Consider the following 25235-nt stretch of genomic DNA (forward strand, 5'->3'; position numbering starts at 1 on the left):
TAAGTATCTATGCATGCAATGACAAAAGGAATTCTCATTAGCGCAGGGGGTGGCGGCTCCTTCAGTAGTCCTATCAGAAAGACATCAATCCGACCTAAAATCAAGAAGACACCAAAAACTACAGCCCTGCAGCCGAACCCTGACTAGTGACTATACACTATTATTTAGAAAAAAGGCAGTGAATACAGCACACTTCAAATAAATCCAAAAGGAGAGGCTGCCAAGCTAGTACCGTCATATTTACAAAAATCACGAGGTCACAACCCGTCGACAAATCGAGAAAATGAACATCGGAATAAAAATGGAAAATCAAACATGCATTTATACGAAATTTTGCAATACCTGGATTGGACAATATAATCGTTCGACATGGGTGCATCTCATATATCATATATCTACTGTAGTAAAAAACCATGCATTTATTTCACAAAATGATGAAGTGCAAGTACGTCTATAAGCCCTCATGAACTAAACTGATGAGTTACTAACCGTGCCATTCCTAGTCTGCAACTCTGGGACTGGAAGGATTACATCGCTACTTCTAATGCCTGGACTACTAATCCTCCACCCATCATGAACAATGCTAATCTCAACCATTCCAAATTCTCAAGTCCCGGTCGGATTCTCATAGCAACTGTAATTACCAAAATATGGCCTTGGAGTTGGAGGCTGTGCAAATGGCAAGGGCTGACATGGATGACAATTAGCACCTGCAGGCCCAGTTGCTGGCGGAGAAAACGGGAGCTGAGATGGCAGCGTCTTCATGTTGTAGGGTTCTGGCCTCCAATGGCAATTGAACTTGGGAGAAGGTACTGAAATTGTCGGCAAAGGAGCCCGAACATCGGATAGCGAAGGATAGGATACGTTTATATCCCGGGATTGCACTTGCACGTCCAAGGTGGGGTAAAGAGATTGGACTGTATTATCAGCAGGATCAGGATAAACACTGGCTGTGGTTAATTTGGACGAGGAATCCGATTCCTGGGAATCATGGATTCCAACTTTAGTGTTCTTCTTGATCACCTTGTAAGAAAAGTTCAAGACCCCATTAGGCTTACCATCGCTTGTCCGAACCTGGTAGCTCACGAACCTGACCGCTTCATTGCACTGATCATCGATCAAGTCCGCGAACGGCACCCGGACTTTTCCAATGCTCTTCTTGCCAAAGACGCTGTCACATCGTATGTCGAATTCTACAAAGAGATTATCAAACTCGTCAACCAGGGACAAGTCCTTCGTGTCGAATTGCATGGGGTGGTTCCATTCAGGATTGCAGTCCCCTTCTCTATCAACCGGCGTCTTCTGGCGCTGCTGCAGATGTTTCTTCTGTTCTTCTTTCTTCACTTCGTCGTTGAAGATGGACACAGCAGCGTAGACGGACAGCCTGTTGAAGAAATTGAAGGCACTGAGATCCTTGCAGGAGATTACCTTCAGTTCTATGGAGCTGCAGTCTTTCAGGTGCCCGATTTTCTCAGCTGTGGACATTCTGAAAAAACCTGGGAGAGACACAGAGAGGCAGGAGTGGTTTTGTTTTGGTCTTATACGTTATAGCTAGGTAGCATTTTCTAAATTTGTACGGATTAAACCATTGAAAAAACAGTGTCCCATAAATAGTTTAGACACGTAACCACCACCGTTGATCATGCGATAACGACCCACCAGACTTGCAATCATTGACCGCTTTACCGTTGATTTTACGATAACAGACCACCAGACTTAATTGCAAATTCCTCAATGTGAACACACAAATTATAGTCGCATTAGTCTCTCAACGAGGAGAGGGATTTCTCCCCACTCCGGAATATCATTATAGTTTCCTGGACCATTAATACAATAATATGTAACAAAGTTAAAACACATGACATTGTATCATTGTTTTGGGACGCCATAGCCCACAATGACGTTCTTGGGTTAGATTGGTAAGTCCTTCACCTCAATGAAGCAGGACTGTGACAACAACCCTTTGCACATTTGGAAAACAGAGCAACTGCGTTTTACAGTCATGAGGTCCATGGTTTTTGTCTCTCATTGTTTTCTCGAAGAAGAGAAAATATGGTCATGACGCACAGCTCCTAGGACGGGGAGTCATGGCTACCCCGGGAATACGCGGCGAGTGTTATAGGGCCCTGGTGGTATGCAAGATTCTCCCCAAAAACAGGAGAAATTCTTCGGTCCGACACCAGACATGAACAGCAAGTCAATAAACACAACGAACCTATCCTTCCCATGAAAATGTAATAAATCTACAGACTCGCATAAGAGATCAGTCCTATTAGCTGACAACAAAACTTTAAATCCAAGTAACTTTCCCCTTCCAAACATATGAGCAGTATCAAACAATCAAATCCATACAATTAATCTCAGCGCAAGAAACCATTCATCGTTTATAAAGCTTTGCGGTCAAAACTACAAAAAAAAAAAACATCTTTACAGATTGAAATGCTTGATTGACAGTTTCATGATCCAAATTATTTCAATAAAGACATTAGCATAACGTGAAACGACAAAAATCTTCCATCGATCTGAAGTCAACCTCAGCGAGTTTTGTTCTTTTTCTGGCCTTGGCCTTGGCCTTGAACTTGTACTGCGGCAGAAATCTTCTTCCAACAGTGGATGGAAATGAGTGTCGGTATTACAACCCAGGAGGCGTTTGCAGCAATGTAGTATGCATAGTAGTAAAACGAACTTGTAGCAAATTTGTCACCGTCCAAGTAGGCTGTTATGAAGTACACAGCAGTTCCATAGAGCTGACCCAACGAAATGGCAAACTGAAGTATGTAGCTATATGACTTGCCTTTAGATATTGCATACCTGCCAAAGATCAGAAATCATGTTTAGAATTACAGATAAGAAGATGACTGCCCATACGATATACATTCTAGTTTGAGATTGGAATTTGAAAATCAAATTTTACATTGTGCAGCATATAAACTTTGCGATAATCAAAACTCAAAATCTTACACAGCAAGAAGGCTAGCGGGACCTTCAATAACCGCAGTTAATCCTTCGACAGCAACGACGCCTGCATCCCTAGCTGCATATCTTGAATCACCTTTGCTATACTCTTTCCCTGCCAATTTTTTATCTATCAGCATAAGAACTATATAATCGAACAAGCCCTAACAGTTGAAAAACTGCACAACCCGTATCCAATGCTAATCTTATAGATTAAACAAAAATGTGGGACAGAACTTACAAACTTCAGCCGGGTACCAAGCAGTCTCATCCTTGTAGAACTCAGGCGCAAATGCAAAATAGCCTTCGAGTATCAAGTGTGTAAGGCCCGTGAAAGCCCACCAGCACATTAGCCATCTATCAAGTTTTGATTTCCTCGGTGACCTCCCTGGTACATACATAGCAAAAAGTAAAACACGTCGATTAGGACATTCAAATGTCTCCCTCAAAATGTCAAATTTATCGATTTGAACAAAAACTAGAACATCTAAAGCTACGTAGCATTGGATTTCCATTGCCAATACATAAAAAACATCAAAACCATGATCTAAAATGCGACTATAAATTATATTGGGATTATTCCTTATGAAAGAATTCCCAAGTTTTAACAATCAGTAATCACCACAGACGGGTGTAGCTACGTTGGCTAGAGCGGATGCAATCGGTAATCACAGCATAAGTGGGCGAAGCCATGTAACATCGGCTAGAGCGGATGTGCTACTCTTTGCACCCGAGTTCAAATCCCAAATCTCCGCACTTTAAATTAGTTTAAAGCATAATATGTAATCAACACATTAAAAAATCAAGCCGATGAATTTGCAATCATACAAAAAAGTTGAATAAAAATATGAACTTTTTGGATCTCAAAAGTCTAAACTTTCTGTGCTCTGCCTGTGCCTACAAACCCAATTCACGCATCAAATTACTTGAGCAAATTACAATGTTTAGAGAATTGAGCTGAATAAAATTAGGATCTGATCAGAAGTGGAGTGGAAGGAGGAGTACCGGAGAAGAGCCAGGTGAGAGAAACGACGAGTAGGGAGGAGACGCCGTAGACGCCGACAATGGTTGACTGTGAGAGAAAGCCAGGTACGAATCCCGGTAGCTTTAGATCCCTCGGGGCGTACGGATGATTCCCATAAATTCCAGCCTCTGATCCCTCCATTTTCGCTGGCTACCAAGTACACTGTCTCGTCGATGACAATCTAGACCTGGGAGGCCCGATATTGTCGTCGGCACACCGCTGGTTTAGTTTACTAAATATTCACAAACCCGATATTATTTGCTTCGGGCCAAATCCACATGGAATTATTCTTGGGCCTTCCATCCTTTTATCCACCATCGGATTATATTTATTTGATACGCTGTCCTCAATATGAATATTGAGAAAAGAATTCAAAAGATAAAAATAATTTATAAATATAACCAACAATTCCAATTTCAGTCCAAAACATATCTTATTGTAGACTTGCAGGGTCTTCGCACACATTCACACACAAGCTCATTACATATTAAGACCTAGATACTTGTTACATAATGTAATATAGAACATCGAAATGTTCTCCCAAACAAATTATTACACGTTTGAAAATATCCTACAATACTATTAGCTGCAATTTTCTTAAAATGCGGATATCTCGTTGATGTTTGTAATAATGTTGATACTCCAATCTTATAATTACATGTACACGATCGTTAAGTTATTCATAAACTGACTATTAAGTGTCAATAGAGAGAAGTACATGCAACTTTAAGAGACTCGTATGTGCATGCATGCATGGTTTGTAGAATTAGGGTTATATTGAATTTACTTCCCTCTCTTCCTAATTCCCAACTCTGAGGCAGACCTTGAGGCTTTATCAAGTACATCAGAAAAGCCTCTAGTACCAGCTGAAACTTAGTTATTGTTCATAAGTGCAGTTCCCATGCGTCCTGCTGCCTGCTCAACCGCATAAATTGCCGATCTTGTTTGGTTCATCAGCACTCTCCCCGCTTTCTCCGACAGCTTCAACTTCTCCTCCATCTCTTCTTTGCTTTTCTTCAACATATTGGCAGTTGGGCTTTTCCTCAACATATTGGCAGTCGGGATGAAAGCTAATTGGTTTTTGTTCTGGCAATGACATATATTGTTAGCGTAACAGATCATTCATTGTAAAATATGTGCGTTATCAAAAGCCTTTTCGCACTAGCGTTAGTGTGTTTAGAAAGGCTAGTTGAGATTAATATTAGATGACTTAACCTGGGTGTGATCATCTTTAACGTCTTCATCTGAAACTATAGGAATTCTTATATCATACGCAGGTAATATGCCAATTGGTTGGCCTCCAAGGGTAGCATCCTGCAAAGTGATCACTCCCTTCCTTTCAGCCACACTAATAAATTGATTAAAACAAAATAAAATAAAGCAATTAAAATACTAAGATTTGAAATATAAACAGATTTTTTTGGCTGCTTACATCAAGGAGAAGAGCAGTTTGAAAAGTATAGGGCTGCACAAAAGTCACTAAGGCATACGGTAATTGGTCTTTATCCCTGCAAATTATGAAATAATTAACATTAAATTAATCAACAGAAGTTAAATAAGAACAAATTAATCAACAAAAGTTACATAAGAACAAATTGATCAACAAAAGTTCAATCAGAACAGAATGATCAAGCAGTTAATAATTTGGAGGTTGTTTGCCTCAGGAGCTGGATTTGTTGAACAGTTCCACAGTAAGAGAAGAAGGTATTCAATTCTGCAAGAGTCACCCTTGGAGCAAGGTTGAGAACCTGAACAGTTAAATCTTCTGTGGCCATATTATTATGTTTCACAGTTACTCACCATCCGCCTTCTACTAAACTTCATAGTCTGATTATTCATTGTACAATACAAAGCCAAATGCTTCGAATTAGAATCCAAACCTGATAAGGGATTTTGAAAAAAACATACAACTAGGGTATAAAGTAGATAACAACTTATTCTTGGTTCCCTTTTCTTTTTCTGTTTTAGTCGTGACAACATGATAAGAGAGGGAAAAATCATTGTATGATACTAGAATTTATGTAGTAAGGTATTATAACGAATTCGAGTGGTATGATATGAATGGATAACGCGTGCATGTTTTATATGGCAATATGACATTATTAGTTAGGCACATGAGTAGTGCAAGTCCAAGAATTTTTCCTTAAAAAATGCTACTCTTACCACATTTTGATATCACATTTGTACCATATCTCTGATAGAGATGGTGGGCCTTACCTCTATTAGAGAGATGGTACAAATGTGATATAGAAAATGTCGTAAGTGTAGTATTACTCGTTCAAATATGAAATATCTATTGAAACTTAATTAGTGTGATAAATATATGAGTGATTTTTAGACAAACAAGATGGGAAATTACGTTTTCAATTTTGGTTTCAAAATTCTAGAATCAGATCAGATCACAATTATCAAATTTGAAATTTTTGGAATCGATTAATCTCAGAAATTTCAATACATATCGAAAATTCATATAATTTATAGGTTTTGAATATGGTCGAATTTTTTATGTTCTTTCTATACATTTTAGTATAGGCTTACCTCTAAATTCAATTAAATATTTGGATATTAGTGTGCCTATACATTTTAATGTATTAGTATATGTTTAATATAAAAATAATAAACAAATGGTATCCCAAACTGAAAATAAAATAGGGGTCTCAAAGTTAATTACAAAATACATAATTTGAGTAATAACCAAAAAAAATTCAAAATATTTCGAATAAAAAATGAAATGAGTTTGGAACACCTTGAAAAATCGGATTGAAAATTCAAAATTATAAAAATCCAATACATTCCAATTTTTAAAAAAAATATTAGAACGGTCATGGTTAATCCACGTCAACATCTTATAATAATTTTTTATAGAAAAAGAAAGACAAAATAAAGAAGGTGAGAGGAGGAGATGAAAAGAGAGGGGAGATAATCCTCGTCCTAATATATAAGCATTGTAATCATCTAAAACGTTTGAATCTTAGCCATACATTGCAACCCACATCCATTGAGATTGTTTATGTAAAAACTAAAAACGTTTTTTAGCTGTGTTTAACAAAAAATGTTCGAACTCCTTTTAGGTAATGGATAAACACTTTCAGTTTTAACCACTTTCAAGTAATTTTTAAAAAATGTTTACATGTGGTAGATTAGTTTCGTAATCAGGACATTCTTCTTCGACTTACTGTATCTCAATTTCAAACCCTCCCCACAGGGCCTTAGTGTAGTTTAGACTAATAGTTTCATTTGTAATAAATAAATAAAATATCTCAAAATGTTTTTGGTAAAACCACTTATAAGCATAAGTGTTTCTTATAAAAATAATTCGAAATACGTAATTTTTTTTTCAAGTGTTTCTCTACTCATGCACTAATTTTCTTTTCACTTATATAATAATAGATAATACATCAACTTGTTTTCTAAACACATAAAAATCTCTCTTCTAGAACGATATATGAGTGGTCAAATTTACTTTTGGTTCAACTCTCTATACATACTCTCTTATCTGGTTACTGGTCAAAGTTTGAAATCAATTTATCAATCATCACTCTTCCCCCTACTATTTTATAGTCAAATTCATCTAGTTTGAGATTGGAATTTGAAAATCAAATTTTACATTGTGCAGCATATAAATTTTGCGATATTCAAAGCTCAAAATCTTAAACAGTAAGAAGGCTAGCGGGATCAGTCAACACAGCATAAGTGGGCGAAGCCATGTAACATCGGCCAGAATGAATGTGTTACTCTTTGCACCCGAGTTCGAATTCCAAATCTCCGTACTTTAGATTAGTTTAAAGTATAATATGTAATCAACACATGAAAAAATCAAGCCGATGAATTTGCAATCATACAAAAAAGTTGAATAAAAATATGAACTTTTTGGATCTCAAAAGTCTAAACTTTCTGTGCTCTGCCTGTGCCTACAAACCCAATTCACGCATCACATTACTTGAACAATTTACAATGTTTAGAGAATTGAGCTGAATAAATTTAGGATCTGATGAGAAGTGGAGTGGAAGGAGGAGTACCGGAGAAGAGCCAGGTGAGAGAAACGACGAGTAGGGAGGAGGCGCCGTAGACGCCGACAATGGTGGACTGTGAGAGAAAGCCAGGTACGAATCCCGGTAGCTTTAGATCCCTCGGGGCGTACGGATGATTCCCATAAATTCCAGCCTCTGATCCCTCCATTTTCGCTGGCCACCAAGTACACTGTCTCGTCGATGACAATCTAGCCCTGGGAGGCCCGATATCGTCGTCGGCACACCCCTGGTTTAGTTTACTAAGTTTTCACAAACTGGATATTATTTGCTTCGGGCCAAATCCACATAGAATTATTCTTGGGCCTTCGATCCTTTTATCTACGATCGAATTATATTTATTTGATACAGTGTTGTCAATATGAATGTTGAGAAAAAAATTCAAAAGAAAAAATAATTTATAAATATAACCAACAATTCCAATTTCAGTCCAAAACATATCTTATTGTAGACTTGCAGGGTCTTCGCACACATTCACACACAAGCTCATTACATATTAAGACCTAGATACTTGTTACATAATGTAATATAGACCATCGAAATGTTCTCCCAAACAAATTATTACACGTTTGAAAATATCCTACAATACTACTAGCTACATTTTTTTTTAAAATGCAGATATATTGTCGATGTTAGCAATAATGTTGATGTTTCAATCTTATAATTACATATGAGTAATGCTAGAAAATCAATTTTTTTAAAACCAAATTGCAAATAAATGATATGTCACCAATAAAAAACAAACACGTTAATCGACATTTAATTAATAATCCAATTATCTCCAACCACATCATTTAGTTTGCAAATTTGGGTTAAAAAATTTGGCCTCCCTAACATTACTCATTACATATACACGATTGCTATATTATTCATAAACTGACTATTAAGTGCCAATATGAAGAAGTACACGCAATTTTAAGACACCGATATGTACATGCATGCATGGTTTGTAGAATTAGGGTTATATTGAATTAGGGTTATCAAGTACTTCGGAAAAGCCTATAGCACCAGTTGAAACATAGATAGTGTTCATAAGTGCAGTTCCCATGCATCCTGTTGCTTGCTCAACCGCATAAATTGCCGATTTTGTTTGGTTCATCAGCACTATCCCCGCTTTCTCCGACAACTTCAACTTCTCCTCCTCCTCTTCCGTGCTTTTCTTCAACATATTGGCTTTTCCTCAACATATTGGTAGTCGGGATGAAACCTAATTGGTTTTTGGTCTGGCAATGACATATATTGTTAGCATAACAGATCATTTATTGTAAAATATGTTCGTTATCAAAAACCTTTTTGCATTAGCGTTAACGTGTTTAGAAAGGCTAGTTGAGTTTAATATTAGATGACTTAACTGTTGGAATTTTGGATTGCCGGGCCCGTCCCACTCTAATGATACCGATACTGTCCCTAACTTTACCTGTCACGCCTCGATCCCGACATATGTCCAGAATCGACATGTGACATTACCAAGTATCTGTATATCCAACAGACCCTACCTCCGGGATGTATACAAATCATAATTCAAGATTCGAATTGCGTAGAAATTTTCGTATACTTTATGACTGCATTTAACCTCCTCGTTAGATTGCCTACGTACCTTAAAAAAAGGATCAAGTCATTCGTAGTTCACCATGCACTACAATTCGACATATGTCACAGTCCGTTCAAACCGAAAGGCATAACATTCCTCAATCAATCATTAGAACTTGACAAACATGAAATTACTAGACTCAGGGCTACATAACAACCAACATGACAATCAAGATTTCCAATTCATCCATCATATAAATCACTATATTTCAACTTAATACCGTAATAATAATAATAATAATAATAATAATAATAATCATACCCAACATCATTCCATAATCACTTCAATTAATTAATTCCATGAATCACAGATGCATGATATTAACATTTAACTACGTTAATCAATCAACAAGATCGCATATCAATTCACGAAATTTAATAAAGGAATTCAACATAATTCCCTACCTGGATTCCAAGTAATAAAATGATCAATCCAATTAATAAACACAATGCCTATCGTGAACAATTCCTATTAACTCGCATCTAGGGGTCGGGCTAACTTTATGGAAGTGAGCAAGAGTAGGGATTCCAGACCACTCAATGGAATCTAACTAAACTATGGTTGCCTATTTCAAATGTACCAAGTATAACTAATCCTCATCACCCTTAGAATGAGTATGGTCCCCCATTGCAGATATACCAAGCAGAACCATAGGCATAATCTCATCGTGCAGGTAGTGATCACCCATCGCGGATATACCAAGCATGATCACCCCTGAATACGTATGGTCCCCCATCACGGATATACCAAGTAAGACCACATCCTGACTCTAGGTAGTGATCACCCATCACGGATATACCAAGCAAGATCACTCCTAGAATGCGTATGGTCCCTCATTGCGGATATACCAAGTAGAACCATATGCATAGTCTAATAACGTAGATAGTGATCATCCATCGCAAATATACCAAGCATGATCACCTCTAACAGTCTCCCATCGCGGATATACCAAGCAGAACTGTATCTTATAGCTCTAGGTAATGATCACCCATCGCGAATATACCAAGCATGATCACTCCTAGAATGCGTATGGTCCCCTATCTTGGATATACCAAACAAGACCATCCATGTACCACTGCTACATGGTGCAGTAAATTCAACACACAACCTACCTATACCTCAACCCCTATGAGTTACAACATAGTCACCTACACCATCAACTTCTCATGGCCACCAACTAATATGTCACACAAGCATATAAGTTTTACAGAATACATCTAATAGGATTCTAGGATCACATTGTCATAACATTTATCATATTTATCATTCATATTATTAAGAAGATAAATAAACACATATATATCACAATATGACATCCCATACATGTAAACCGATGTATATATTATCCCATCCCACTAAGCCTTACATAGTCTCTAGTAATACATATTTTAATATTTAAGATCAATTCGTAGCCTATTGACCAAAAGTCAAGTCTTTGTCAAATGTGGGGTCCACAATCTTATAGAAGTCAATCTGGAACATCCGTCCATGGATTTCCGATCCGTAACTTCCCAAGAGTCTCACTACTATTCTAGAACAACATACTAAAATTTCATTACAACGACTACGAAACTATATTAAAACCTCGGAATTTCACTAAATGGATGTCAAATATGGAATCAAGGTATCAAAATTATCCTAAGATGATAAGGTGAGGTTTCGGCCCACGCGCTGCCGCAGGTAGTAGCCGGCCGCCCCGACTCACCGGAAAAATCAACTAATTCTAAAAATTACCAAATTTTACCAAAATGAAGATCTCGATGAGTGGAGCAAGTCTCATACCTGTGGTTGAGGTCAATTTAGCTGGGAAGAGCCCTAATTTAACTTGAACCTGTCGAAAACTGTAGAAATGGGTGGCTTCGATTCAACTTCTCCGGTGCTCCGTCGCCTCCCAGGCTATTTGGGGTTTGTTCCTAGAATCAAGAGGAGTATTTTGGTGGTGAATATCAAGTGTTTTTAAATCGAAATTGGCGGATTGCCACCGAAAGACCCACGACGCTGTTGCCGCTCTACAACATGAAATGACCTAATTTGCATCAAATTTTTAGGTGATCAACTAAAGAAGAGAGGTGTGATGGTGTTTGTAGGTGGTAGGAGGTCGTAAAAGGCCGAAAAATGGAAGGAAAACCCTTCGAAATTTGTAGCAGTGGTGCGGGTCAGGTTGAGTGTATGGGTCAAAGGAGAAAAGGTCCAGGTTTGGTGCTTCTCACTTCCCTCATTTCTCTCCCTGATCTACCTCTGATTGGGCATCTCCCTTCCCCCCTTTCCATTTCTTTCCCACCTCCCATTCATTTCTTCTTATTATTTTTTTTAATAACCAAAATGTCTATAATTTCTTCATTTCAACCCCAATTCGCGAATGGTTTTCGCCTACGCACTCATAGGATCAAGCTCTATCCAGATATACTTAGCGAGACCCCATAAGGTCATCGATTTTTTTTTACTGCTTACTAACCAAAATTCAAACTTCGTAATTGGTTTAATTAAAATCTAAATTCAATTAAATTAATATAAATTCCCGAAAATAATATAAAATCTCGTTAATACAAATACGTAGTCTTCAATAGTGAAATCCAGGAACGAGATTTCACATTACCACCTGCCCAATCCATCAGGTGTGGGGTTTTACCACAAAAGGCTTCGATATTAGTTAAGGTGAGGTAATTCTATTTAAACCTCTTGGGTTTTCTTCCCAGCATCGATGTGGGACTTTAACACTCCCCCTCACGTGTAAACCCCATTTAGTGGTTTACACGTGGAGATCCACATCAGTAATTGAAACTCAGAGGTCGGCTCCCATTAGGCCCACTTGTTTTCAATGGAACTAAGCGGTCATCTCTATGTTAAGAGTTCATCCTTGTTTCTTTCTTGGTGGTGACAAGCTCGTTAGCTTGCACGAGCCTAAACCATGGACTCTAATGCCGAGGCTTTTTGTGGTAAAACCCCATACCTGATGGATTGGACATGTGGTAAAGTTGGGGACATTATTGGTGTCGTTAGAGTGGGGCGAGCCTGGCGATCCAAAATTCCAAAATGGCATCAAAGCTAGGTTGCTGATTTTTCTATTTTCTGGGTGTTTTTTTTGTGCATTTGAGTATCTTTGGGAGCACTCAGATAGTGTTTACAACCCCAAGATTCAAACTTTAAGCTTGCAAATGAAGGGATCTAGTAGTAGTGAGCTAAAAGCTCATGTCTTTGATGGGGAAAACCATGATTTTTGGAGGATAAGGATGACCACCATCTTCAAGTCTTATGACCTATATGATATGGTCCAATATGGGTATGAGATACCTGAGATTAAGGTTGATGCTTTAGAGAAGGATCTCACAGAGAAACAGATTACAATGTTGAAGCAGAATCAAATGGGTGATGCTAGAGCTCTTGGAATCATTCAAGGAGCTATCTCAGACACCATCTTTCCAAGGATAGCAAATAAAGAAATTGCAAAAGGTGATTAGGAGGTTTTACTAGGGGTGGGTAAACGGGCCTTAGGCTTGTGAGTAGGGGCAAGTACGGGGTAAGTCCATATTGTTTTATATACAAAACAGGGCGGGGCGGGTTGAGTCCAAGTAAACAGCGGGGCTGGGCAGATCCAGTATTTTGAAAACATGGGCCCCTAGCCTGAATCGTATCCAATAAACAGGCCCAGCCCAGTGCCGTGCCACTCTAATCACACACACACACACACACACTCAAATCTGACCGTCACTTTCTCAAAGACTCTCCCAGACTCTCCTCAGTCATTCCTCTCGATCTCTCTCTCTCTCTTATAGTCCTCCATCTCGATCTCTCTCTGTTGAATTCTTATCCCTCTCGATTTTCAATCTTTCAATCTCTCTCTCTGTCGAACTCAACGGGACGAACAACGAAGTCGAACAACTCGAAACGACGAATCAGTCATCTCCTCCGTCTGACTCAGATTTGCATGGAAGCTAAGCTCTGTTGGCGATCACACGGCAAAGATGATTAAGAAAGACGAGGACAACACCACCTCCCTCGACGGCCTCATGGAGAAAGAGATCGGCGTCTTCCATTGGTGCTACCTCTTTGGTTTGTTTCTTGATTTCAAGCTATTTGTGGGAGATTCTAAGTAATTAAAAAAAAGGATCCAGAGAAGGAATTGGTTATTTTTTTTGATGCATACAATCACTGCTTGGAGCTAAAGCTGTGGTAAATTGTTAAACTTTGGATTTTGATCAATTGGGTTATATTGTAATGCAATCTTAGGAAATTAGTCATCTGGGATTCTGGGTTGTCTAAAATTCAATTTTTTTTTTTTAATTAAAGTTTGTTGCTTTGAAGGTTTTTCACGAAGAGATTAATTAGGTGTGTAAACTATGATTGAATTTTGAGATTTTTGGTTAATGGTTGTACTGGGAAATTTGATAGGGAAGGAATTGGAAATGTACCTATGAGGCCTCGAGGAATCGGCCCGTTTCAAACGAGTCGGATTAGGTCTAGTTCCTATTTCAATTTTTGCAGAATCTGCCCTACCTCGCCCCGTTGTATTTTCAAGCGGGTCCGGTCCAGGTCCCTCCAATTTTGGGCACGGCCAGGCCCGTGCCCACCCCTAGGTTTTACAACAAGAATACAGAGAAGATGTCACATCCCATTCTCGACTTCACCGTAGCACGATATTGTCCACTTTCGGCCTTACCACGCTCTCATAGTTTTGTTTCTGGGAACTTACACGAGAATTATCCAGTAGGTCACCCATCCTAGGAATGCTCTTGCCTTAACTCGCTTAACTTCGGAGTTCCGATGAAACCCGAAACCAGTGAGCTCCCAAAAGGCCTCATGCTATATGGAGATGGGCATGTACATATAAGGCACATGGGCCACGGCCACGCCCTCACGGTTTTGTTTTTGGGAACTCACACGAGAATTACCCAATGGGTCACGCATCCTGGGAATGCTTTCGCCCAAACTCGTTTAACTTCGAAGTTCCGATGGAACCCAAAGCCAGTGAGCTCCTAAAAGGTCTCGTGCTATATGGAGGAGGGCATGTACATATAAGGCACATCACCCCCTATCCGTTGGTCGATGTGGGATGTTACAATCCACCCCCCTTAGGGGCCTGACGTCCTCGTTGTCACACTCGCACCACAGGGCAGAATGGCTCTGATACCATTCAATCACATCCCAGACCAACTCCATTATAACACGATATTGTCAGCTTTGGGCTTACCATTACCATTCCCTCACGGTTTTATTTTTGGGAACTCACGAGTAACTTCCCAGTGGGTCACCCATCCTAGGAATGTTATCGCCCAATCTCGCTTAACTTCGGAGTTCCGATGGAATTCGAAGCTAGTGAGTTCCTAAAAGACCTCGTGCTATATGGAGGTGGGCATGTACATATAAGGACACATCACCCCCTCTCCGTTGGTCGATGTAGGATGTTACAAGAGACGCCAAAGTAAGAAAGGTAAAGCTTCAATCCTTTAGAAGAGACTTTGAGTATACAAGAATGAGGGAAAATGAACTGCTAAAAGACTACTTCTCTAGGTTATTTGATGTTGTGAACCAAATGAAAACCTATGGTGAAGAACTGCCAAATGAAAGAGTTGTCCAAAAGCTGTTGATTAGTTTGACTAAACCCTATGATTCAATAATGAGTGTTATTGAAAAAACCAAAGAAACAGAAACTCTTAGTGTGCAAGATGTGATGACATCCTTGGGAGTTTTTGACCAAAGACTTGAGAGGCATGCTGACTCTGCCGCTGAAAGAGCTTTTCAATCTTTCAATATTGGTTCTAGTAGTCAAGCTAGTGCAAGTAAACATAAACCATATTAGAAGGGCAAGTTCAAAAGATGGGAAGGAAATGTGTTTCAAAACCCTAGACCTAACTATAGCAGCAACACTAGTGAGGGTCCAAAAATCAAACAGTTGTGTAAGCACTGTGATAAATCCCACTAATGAATGATTGCAGATCAAAAAATGTGCAACAGGTGAACTGTGCAAATCAAGTGGAAGAATAAGCAAATGTGTTTAGTGCATTCAGTGCCAAAGTTAAGAAAAACAATGAAATATGGTACATTGATAATGGTTGTAACAACCATATAATTGCAAATGAGTCACTACTCATTGGCATTGACACTAGTTTCACAGGAAAAGTAAAAATGAGAGATAGGAACATTGTTAAAGCTACTGGGAGAAGAACTCTAGTTATTGAAACCAAGAAGGGGAGAAGACACATAAAGGAAGTTATACTAGCCTAGATTGGATGAGAACTTACTCAGTTGGTCAAATGATGAAGCCTGGCTATTTGCTACTCTTTGGAGGAACTATGGTTGAAATATTTGATGACAAGTCTCTCTTAAACTTGGTAACCAAAGTAGAGGTGAAAAACAGAAGCTTTCCACTCATTCTAAGATATTTTGAAGAAATGTCAAGGATATCAAATGTGACAAGTTCAATGAAGATATGACACAAGAAACATGATCACTTAAACATGACAAGTCTTCAAAATCTGCAAAAGTATGAAATGGTGCAAGGTATACCAAAGTTAGATCTTTCTAATGAAACTTGTGAAGGGTGTGTGTTTGGAAAACATCACAAAGATCCATTTGAACGTGGCAAAGATTGGAGAGCAACTATACCACTCGAATTGATTCACACTGATGTGTGTGGCCCTATGCAAACTCTAACAATCAGTGGAAACAAGTACTTTTTAACCTTCATTGATGACTACTCGAGGATGTGTTGGGTGTATTTCATGAGGTTTAAATCTGAAGTGTTCATAATTTTCAAGAAGTTCAAAGCAATGGTGAAATTACAAAGTGAACACCAGATAAAAAGGCTAAGAAGTGATAGGGGATGAGAGTATACCTTTCTGAAGTTCAATGCATTCTGTGAAGATGTGGGATTAGAGAAGCAACTTACTATGGCATACTCACCACAACAGAATGACATTGCAGAAAGAAGAACATAACTATAGTCGAAATGCCTAAGTCAATGATGTATGAGAAGAATATGCCTTATTCTTTCTAGGATGAAGCAACGAATATTGCAGTGTACTTGTTGAATAGGTGTCCTACCAAAACATTAAACATGAAGACACCATTTGAAGTTTTCAGTGGAGAAAACCATTTATGAAGCACTTAAGGGTATTTGGCTCAGTGTGCTATGCTCACATACCACAACAATTAGGGCAAAAACTGGAGAAATCAAGCAACAAATGTGTCTTTGTGGGCTATGGTACTAGTGAAAAAGGGTACATGGTCTTCAATCTGTCAACTCAGAAGATAAATCTATCTAGGGATGTTATTTTTTATGAGAACTCCACATGGAAATGGGAAACAAGTGTAGAAGAGAAAGACAGTGTCTCTCTACAACTTGATCTCAATAAGGGAGAAATTAGACAGCGTATTGAGACCTCAATTCAAGAAGAAGTCATAGAGAATAATGAGACACATGAGACTTTATAACAAGCAAGTATGAGTCCACAATCAAGTCTTTCACATATTATAACACCAAGCTCAACTCCAGTGAGATTGATAAGCCTAAAAGAGATATATGCCACTTACAACTTTTGTGTGGTTGAACCAAAGACCTATGAGGAAGCTAAGAAGACTAAGTCTTAGAAGAAAGCAATGGTAAAAGAGTTGCAAATGATAGAGAACAATGACACTTGGGAATTGGTGAATAAACCAAGTGACAAGCTTGTGATTGGAGTGAAATGAGTATATAAAACCAAGCTAAATCTAGATAGCTTTATGCAAAAGAACAAGGCCAGATTATAGCTAAAGGCTACTCATAGAAACTAGGTGTAGACTTCAATGAAACCTTTGCTCCAGTAGCAAGGTTAGACACAATAAGGACCTGAATTGCCCTGGCAGCTAAAAGGGATTGGAAGTTACATAACTAGATGTGAAATCTGTATTCCTAAATAGGAGTGCTAGAGGAGGAGGTGTTTGTGGAACAACCTCAGGGGTTCACAAGTGAAGAATTTCCAGATAAGGTGTATAAACTGAAGAATGCGCTTTATGGCCTAAAGCAAGCTCCAAGAGCTTGGTACAGTGAAATTGGCTCTTATTTCACTGAGAAAGGATTTCAAATGAGTCATAGTGAAGCTACCCTCTACACTAAAATAGAAAACAACAACAAGACGTTCATTATATTAATCCATATGGATGATGTTGTCTACACTAGAGATGATGAAGCTATGATTGCAGAATTCAAGGAAGAAATGATGAAGAGGTATGAGATGATAGATCTAGGCCTCTTACATCATTTTCTTGGCATTGGGGTAATTCAAGATGCAAGCTGCATCTTCATTCACTAGAAGAAGTATGCACTAACATTGCTTGTGAAATTTAGGGCTGGAAAAAATTCCCGAAATTCCTAAACCAAACCGAAAAAGTCCCAAACCCAAACCAAAAAATCCCAAACCAAAAACATTCCAAAGTTCGGTATTCCCGAAATCCCAAAAAATATCGAAATATTTGGTATAAGATTGGTTTCCAAATCTCAATTATTCGGTTCCCACTTCCCAACTTAAAACCAGAAGCCTTTTGGCTCCTACTAGCAAAAACCTTTCGGTTCCCACTTCCCAACTCAAAAGCAGGAGCCTTTTGGCTCCCACACTCTTTATCTCTCTCTCTCTCTCATTATCTCTATCTGCAATGTCAACCCAGAAAGGCGAAGCCACCTAAACTTTCCTTCAACTCAATCCAAACCCAAGCCAACACATCCGTACTTTATCTCATTTCTCATCTTTGGCCTTTCACTCGGTCTCAAATTCTTTTTGTCTCTCTATTTTTTGCTTCTCGAATTCGAAGCTTAGCAGCCACCACCCTCTCATAGTTTCACTTTGATGAACTCTCTTCGCTCCGGCCACCACCACATCCGTACTTTATCTCATTTCTCATCTTTGGCCTTTCACTCGATCTCAAATTCTTTTTGTCTCTCCGTTTTTTGCTTCTCGAATTCGAAGCTTAGCAGCCACCACCCTCTCATAGTCTCACTTTGATGAACTCTTTTCTTATGCAGACTATGATGTACCTTTGACAGAAATTCAAACCTTTTTTGTGAGAATGCATGTTTAGGACCTTGCATCATTTGTTCTTGTAAGGTTCTGTCTAGTTTACTCGAAAAAGAAAGTTGCTTTGATTATAGGTGGAAGTTTCATAACTTGAAGATTGTACAATTCTAAATCATGGGGAAATGTATGCATTCTTAATAAATGAGATCAGGACGCAAGTTTCATTATACTTTATAAAAGTGGTACTGATATCTTAGAATTGATTCTCTCTGTAATTGTTTACATTTTCTCACACAAATATACACATAAGCACATGCACAGACATACATTCTCTTACACTTATCTTTTGCTTTGCTTCTTACTTTTTTTGTTACTTCTTGATCAAATAAGTTGGCGTTATTGGAATCTATATTTCTTACATTGCTTTTCCAATGGATTTTGTCACCGTAACCTGGTTACCTGACTGCCTGAAAACCCAAAACTATTTCGGAATTCCTGATTTGTCCCGAAATCCAAAAATTATTTTAGGATTCCCAAAATTTGGGATTCCTGAAAATTTGGTTTAGGATCGATCTTGAAATTGGGATTCTCGAAAACTTCAGTTTGGGAATCGGGACATAGTTTTTGGTTCGGTATCTTATACCGAACCAGCCCTAGTGAAATTTGGTATAAAAGGCTGCAAACCAGTCTCTACACCCCTAATTGCAAATGAGAAGTTGAAAGATGATGGGAGTGAAGCCGTGGATTCAAGTTTCTACAAAAGCATTGTTGGTAGTATATTGTACCTAACTGCAACAAGGCCTGATCTAATGTTCTTAGCAAGCCTACTTTCAAGGTTTATGCAGAATCCTACTAAGATACACATGTGGACAGCTAAAAGAATGCTGAGATATGTGCAAGGCACACTTGACTATGGAATCAAGTATGAAAAAGGGAAGTCAACTATCCTAATTGGGTTCTGTGATAGTGACTGGGGTGGCAGCGAAGATGATTAGAGATGCACATTAGGCTATGCATTCACTTTTGGTTCAGGGGTTTTCTCTTGGGTATCAGTGAAACAACAAAGTGTTGCATTATCCACGGCTGAGGCAGAGTATGTGAGTGCCTCAGAGGCATCAGCTCAAGCCATCTGGCCAAGATTCATACTCAAGGACTTTGGTGAATTGTAGGTTGATGCCACACCACTTCTATGTGATAAGACATCTGCAATCGCCATGACTAAGAACCCAGTCTTTCATTAGAGAACAAAGCACATAAAGAGAAGATATCATTTCATCATAGAAGCATTGCAAGAGAACATAATCAAGCTACACTACTGCAAGATAGAAGAACAAATTGCAAACATTTTCATGAGGGCTCTTCTAAAGGATAGATTCAATTATTTGAGGGGATTGCTCGAAGTGACAACCATAACCAATTTAGAGGGGAGTGTTGGAACCTAAATTGCTTCTAGTTCCAAGGATCGAAGGCAACAAGGTGAAGCTCCAACGGATAGTTTGCTGCCGAGTCGAAGAAGAAAGAAGAAACAAAGGGTTTTAGAGTTAACGGCCAATTTTTGTTTTAAAGCTTTTGTGTGTAAGTGAGTGCCATTTGTACACTCCAGATTAGATCACATAAAATCCCAATGAAGGGCTATGATTAAATGTGGAGTATGGTAGTCAAATTCATAATACATGCTTGTCCTCTAGCACAATTAGGAGAGATGTTTGTGAGTTGGCAATGAACCAAAACCCTACATACACTCCTATATAAATGAAATTATAGATGATGCAATTGCACAGCCTTGTAGCCGTCAAATACGTGCAACATTCCTTATTCATTCTGTCATTTCGAATCCCTAAGAAATCTAACCAAAACAGCTACAAAAACACATCAAAGTACCAACTTTATGAGTAACCTGGGTGTGATCATCTTTTGTGTCTTCATCTTTATCTTTTGTGTCTTCATCTTTTGTGTCTTCATCTGAAACTATAGGAATTCTAATATCATATGCAGGTAATATGCCAATTTGTTGGCCTCCAAAGGTAGCATCCTGCAAAGTGATCACTCCCTTCCTTTCAGCCACACTCATAAATTGATTAAAACAAAATAAGATGAAGCACTTTAAATACTAAGATTTGAAATATAAACAGATTTTTTTGGCTTCTTACATCAAGGAGAAGGGCAGTTTGAAAAGCATAAGGCTGCACAAAAGTCACCAAAGCATATGGTAATTGGTCTTTATCCCTGCAAATTATGAAATAATTAACATTAAATTAATCAACAGAAGTTAAATAAGAACAAATTGATCAACAAAAGTTAAATAAGAACAGAATGATCAAGCAGTTAATAATTTGGAGGTTGTTTGCCTCGTGAGCTGGATTTGTTGAACAGTTCCACAGTAAGAGAAGAAGGTATTTAATTCTGCAAGAGTCACCCTTGGAGGAAGGTTGAGAACCTGAATAGTTAAATCTTCTGTGGCCATATTATTATGTTTCACAGTTGCTCACCATCCGCCTTCTACTAAACTTCATAGTCTGATTATTCCTTGTACAATACAAAGATGCTTCGAATTAGAATCCAAAACTAACAAAGAATTTTGAAAAAAGCATACAACTAGGGTATAAAGTAGATAACAACTTATTCTTGGTTCCCTTTCCCTTTTCTGTTTTGGTCGTGACAACATGATAAGAGAGGGAAAAATCATTGTACGATACTAGAATTTATGTAGTAAGGTATTATAACGAATTCGAGTGGTATGATATGAATGGATAACGCGTGCATGTTTTATATGGCAACATGACATTATTAGTTAGGCACATGAGTAGTGCAAGTCCAAGAATTTTTTCTTCAAAAATGCTTCTCTTACCACATTACCATATTACATTTGTACCACATCTTTGACAGAGACGATGGGCGCTACCTCTATTAGAGAGATGATACAAATGTGATATAGAAAATGTGATAAGTGTAGCATTACTTGTTCAAATATGAAATATCTATTGAAATCTAATTAGTGTGATAAATATAGGAGTGATTTTCAAATGAACCAGACAGGAAATAACGTTTCTAATTTTCGTTTCAAAATTCTAGAATCATATCAGATCACAATTATCAAATTTGAAAATTTTGGAATCGAGTAATCTTAGAAATTTCAATACATATAAAAAATTCATATAATTCATAGGTTTTGAACATGGTCGAATTTTTTATTATTCTTTCTGTACATTTTGGTATAGGCTTACCTCTAATTCAATTAAATATTTGTATATTAGTGTGCTTATACATTTTAATGTATTAATATATGTTTAATATAAAAATAATAAACAAATGGTATCCCAAACTGAAAATAAAACAGGGGTCTCAAAGTTAATTACAAAATACATAATTTGAGTAATAACTAAAAAAAATTCAAAATATTTCGAATAAAAAATGAAATGAGTTTGGAACACTTTGAAAAAATCAGAATGAAAATTTATAATTATAAAAATCCAATACATTGCAATTTAAAAAAAAAAAATTGACTTTGAAATTATAAATTTTGAAACTTTATTTCGAAATCGAAAATATAATTCCAACTTGCTTTTTTTTTTTTTGGTCGAATATACTTTGAAATTATAAATTTTGAAACTTTATTTCGAAATCGAAAATATAATTCCAACTTGCTTTTTTTTTTTTTTGGTCGAATAATTCCAACTTGCTAGATACATCATACATACATGTTTGTTCGTGCAACAGATACCACTAGTGAGAAGGAAGTAAATTTCAAACGTTTCCATTGCTTTGAGAGAGGCACAAAAGGACTTTTAGATTCTCGGGGCCGCGTCGGAAATCGGAAATGAGTTGCAGTCATGGAATTGCTTTTTGACACTCTCTTTCCCTTCCTTCCCGTTTCATTTTCGTTATTCCCCTTTGGACCTTTCACATCACATCATGTACCAAATTAATAATACCAACTAAGAAATATACATTTTGTTATAACATATAAGCATTATTGTAATTTGTAATCATCTAAAACTTTTAATCTTAGTCATACATTGCAACTCACATTCATTGAGATTGTTTATGTAAAAACTATAAAACGTTTTTTTAGCTGCGTTTAACAAAAAAAGTTCGAACTCCTTCTAGGTAATGGATAAGCACTTTCAGTTTTAAACACTTTCAAGTAATTTTTTAAAAATGTTTACATGTGATAAATTAGTCTGGTAATCAGGACATTCTTCTTCAATTTACTGTATCTCAATTTCAAACCCTCCCCTCAGGGCCTTAGTGTAGTTTAGACTAACAATTTCATTTGTAATAAATAAATAAAATATTTCAAAATGTTTTTGGTGAACTGAAACCACTTATAAGTGTTTCCAATAAAAATAAGGGTTCTTTAGATATAGACCCTTGAAACTTCTATTTTCCAAATAAAAACCCATCTAAATTTAAACATTCAAATAAAACCCAAATTTCAAATAGCCTACCATGTTGACAAATATATGACCAACTATTACAATACAATTACAACTTATGCCATAGAATCCTAATTTGGTCAATAAATGTTATTACTCATCCTAATTATGATGAGCAATTAAATCCATATGGATATTTTACCTTTCTTGTATCATAAATATTAGCAACATATATAAATTAATTTACCAAATTTAAAAGAGAAAGACAATCTTGTACGGAAAAAATAATATTGTTTGAATTATGTAATTACCTATATACAAATTAATTTACCTACTTATAAAATATTATACTAATAAACCTGCATTTTGAATCATGTAATTACCTACATACAAATTTTATACTAATTTACCAACATTTAAATTAATTTACCTACTTATAAAATATTATACTAATTTACCTACATTTAAATTAATTTACCTACTTATTAATATTATACTAATTTACTTACATTTAAATTAATTTACCTATTCCAAAAAAAAAAAAAAAATTTAGTGATATTAGATAATGTTCGAATGTTGTGGGTTTGTGCTTGCAGGCAATTAAATAAACTTTTAATCTAATGCACATAAATCATGTAGGTAAATTAGACCATTTTGAAAGTAAACTAGACCCTTTAAATTTTGGTTTGATGTAATAGGTAAATTACACTATTTTATAGGTAAGAATTGCGCGGAACATATAGCTTTTGTTTTGTGTATTAGGGATTGGAATATTAGCCGAAGTTGTTTTAGGTTTATTGTTGTGTTGGTAGGTAAATTAACTTATATATGTAATGCACAAAATTATGAAATTAGTATTATTATTTTTCAATTGGCACGTTATAACAATTTGAAAGTTAATACATTGAATATACAATGAATGGCATGAATTATTTTGTAAAATATATAAAATTAATTAAATGGATATAACAAGTAACTGATCCAAAAACTCCATCCAAGTATTAATAGGGGTAGTTTAGGCATTCGAAAAATACACAATTTGAAAAGTCAAACTTAATTAAAGAATTTGTTTAGTTGGAGGCTAGTAAATGAACTTTATTCAAGAAAACAAAAGGAGATGAGTTTTAGTAGAGGAAAATATAGTTTCAAGGGGTAATATCAAATTTTCAGTAAAAATAATTCCAAATAAGTGGAAAAAAAATTATTTTCAAGTGTTTCTCAACTGATGCATTAGTTCTCCTTTCACTTATATAATAATAGATGATGCATCGACTCGTTTCTAGACACATAAAAATCTTTCTTCTAGAACAAGAGAAGAGATCCTCTCCAAATCTCTTCTACTAAGGCTAGCAGATTAAGTGATACAGGTTTTTGAAATTTCATCCAACGGCCAAAAAATATTATAACTTGGGGTCAAAATAGGTGAGTCGTTAGATAAAATTTTAAAAATCTGAATCACCTGATTCGATGACCTTAGTAGAAGAGATTTGAAGAGGATCTCTTTTCCTAAAACAATACATGAGTGGTCAAATTTACTTTTGTTCAACTCTCTTTACATACTCTCTTAACCGATTACTGGTCAAAGTTTGAAATCAATTTATCAATCATCACTCTTCCCGTACATTAATAGAGGCTACTATCTTATGGTCAGATTCATCTTGACTCCATTTGGATTGAATAACTTTGTAGAAAGAAATAATTTTGATTTGTTTCACAACAAACACATAAACAAATTGATAAAGAAATAAACATTATTGAGTTAGTCTTCATGCCTTCCAACCAATTTCTTTTTTTTTTTTTTCAAATAGAAAATGGAGCATGTTTTAAAAATATAATTTTTCTCTATGATACATACAATTGAGTAATCTAAAAAATGCATATAAAAACTAATAAATCCTTACAATTGTTAAATTTTTCATAAAATATGCATAACGCAATGACATGTACATATAATCAACTCCAAAAATAAAGAAAAGAAAAAAGTTGCCTCACCAGAAAAACATTGACAACTTTAGGAATGTGATTTGCTGCCGGCTTGCCGCTGAAATTTGTAGGCTCAAAATCGATGCGCAGGGCATCCTTATGATGTGTCTTATGCTTATTTTAATAAAGTCAAATCAAATCATATAATTAAAGAAAAAGTTAAAGGCAAAAGACAAAGCAAAACTAAAAGGGAAAACGAGCGTACAAGATTACGAGGCTTGGGGAGCCAAGCCGAGGGCCCAACTAAAAAGGGCATTCATCAAACATTTAACGACTACCATAATCAAATTT

General features: G+C 36.7%; 4 protein-coding genes across 5 annotated transcripts; all 4 read right to left on the minus strand.

Annotated features, from left to right (window-relative positions):
- Positions 1 to 302: 302 nt before the first annotated feature.
- Positions 303 to 1565, minus strand: LOC103950433 (protein SRC2 homolog). The gene has a single exon (XM_009361634.3). The coding sequence runs from the start codon at positions 1483 to 1485 to the stop codon at positions 607 to 609; it is 879 nt and encodes a 292-aa protein (XP_009359909.2). The 5' UTR covers positions 1486 to 1565; the 3' UTR covers positions 303 to 606.
- A 765-nt stretch (positions 1566 to 2330) lies between these two features.
- LOC103950376 (probable 3-beta-hydroxysteroid-Delta(8),Delta(7)-isomerase) lies at positions 2331 to 8207 on the minus strand. Of its 2 annotated transcripts, none has more exons than XM_009361575.3 (4): positions 7999 to 8207; positions 3197 to 3343; positions 2962 to 3070; positions 2331 to 2811 (listed from the first exon to the last, which is right to left on the minus strand). In XM_009361575.3, the coding sequence occupies exons 1-4, from the start codon at positions 8156 to 8158 to the stop codon at positions 2535 to 2537; spliced, it is 693 nt and encodes a 230-aa protein (XP_009359850.2). In that variant the 5' UTR covers positions 8159 to 8207; the 3' UTR covers positions 2331 to 2534. The 2 variants fall into 2 exon arrangements, with proteins under 2 accessions (XP_009359850.2, XP_009359849.2); XM_009361574.3 differs by lacking the exon at positions 7999 to 8207 and adding an exon at positions 3961 to 4199.
- On the minus strand, positions 4446 to 21091 carry LOC103950375. The gene is made up of 5 exons (XM_009361572.3): positions 21075 to 21091; positions 5639 to 5786; positions 5412 to 5487; positions 5195 to 5293; positions 4446 to 5065 (listed from the first exon to the last, which is right to left on the minus strand). Exons 2-5 carry the CDS (start codon positions 5752 to 5754, stop codon positions 4853 to 4855), a joined length of 504 nt encoding a protein of 167 aa, XP_009359847.1. The 5' UTR covers positions 5755 to 5786; positions 21075 to 21091; the 3' UTR covers positions 4446 to 4852.
- LOC125472836 lies at positions 20197 to 21063 on the minus strand. Its single transcript, XM_048574758.1, has 3 exons — positions 20934 to 21063; positions 20736 to 20811; positions 20197 to 20617 (listed from the first exon to the last, which is right to left on the minus strand). Exons 1-3 carry the CDS (start codon positions 21047 to 21049, stop codon positions 20432 to 20434), a joined length of 378 nt encoding a protein of 125 aa, XP_048430715.1. The 5' UTR covers positions 21050 to 21063; the 3' UTR covers positions 20197 to 20431.
- Positions 21092 to 25235: the final 4144 nt, after the last annotated feature.

Source organism: the organism of the source record quoted next, unplaced genomic scaffold (assembly GCF_019419815.1).
Source record: "Pyrus x bretschneideri cultivar Hongxiangsu unplaced genomic scaffold, Pyrus_bretschneideri_v1 Contig74, whole genome shotgun sequence".
In the NCBI taxonomy this organism is placed as follows: Eukaryota; Viridiplantae; Streptophyta; class Magnoliopsida; order Rosales; family Rosaceae; genus Pyrus; species Pyrus x bretschneideri.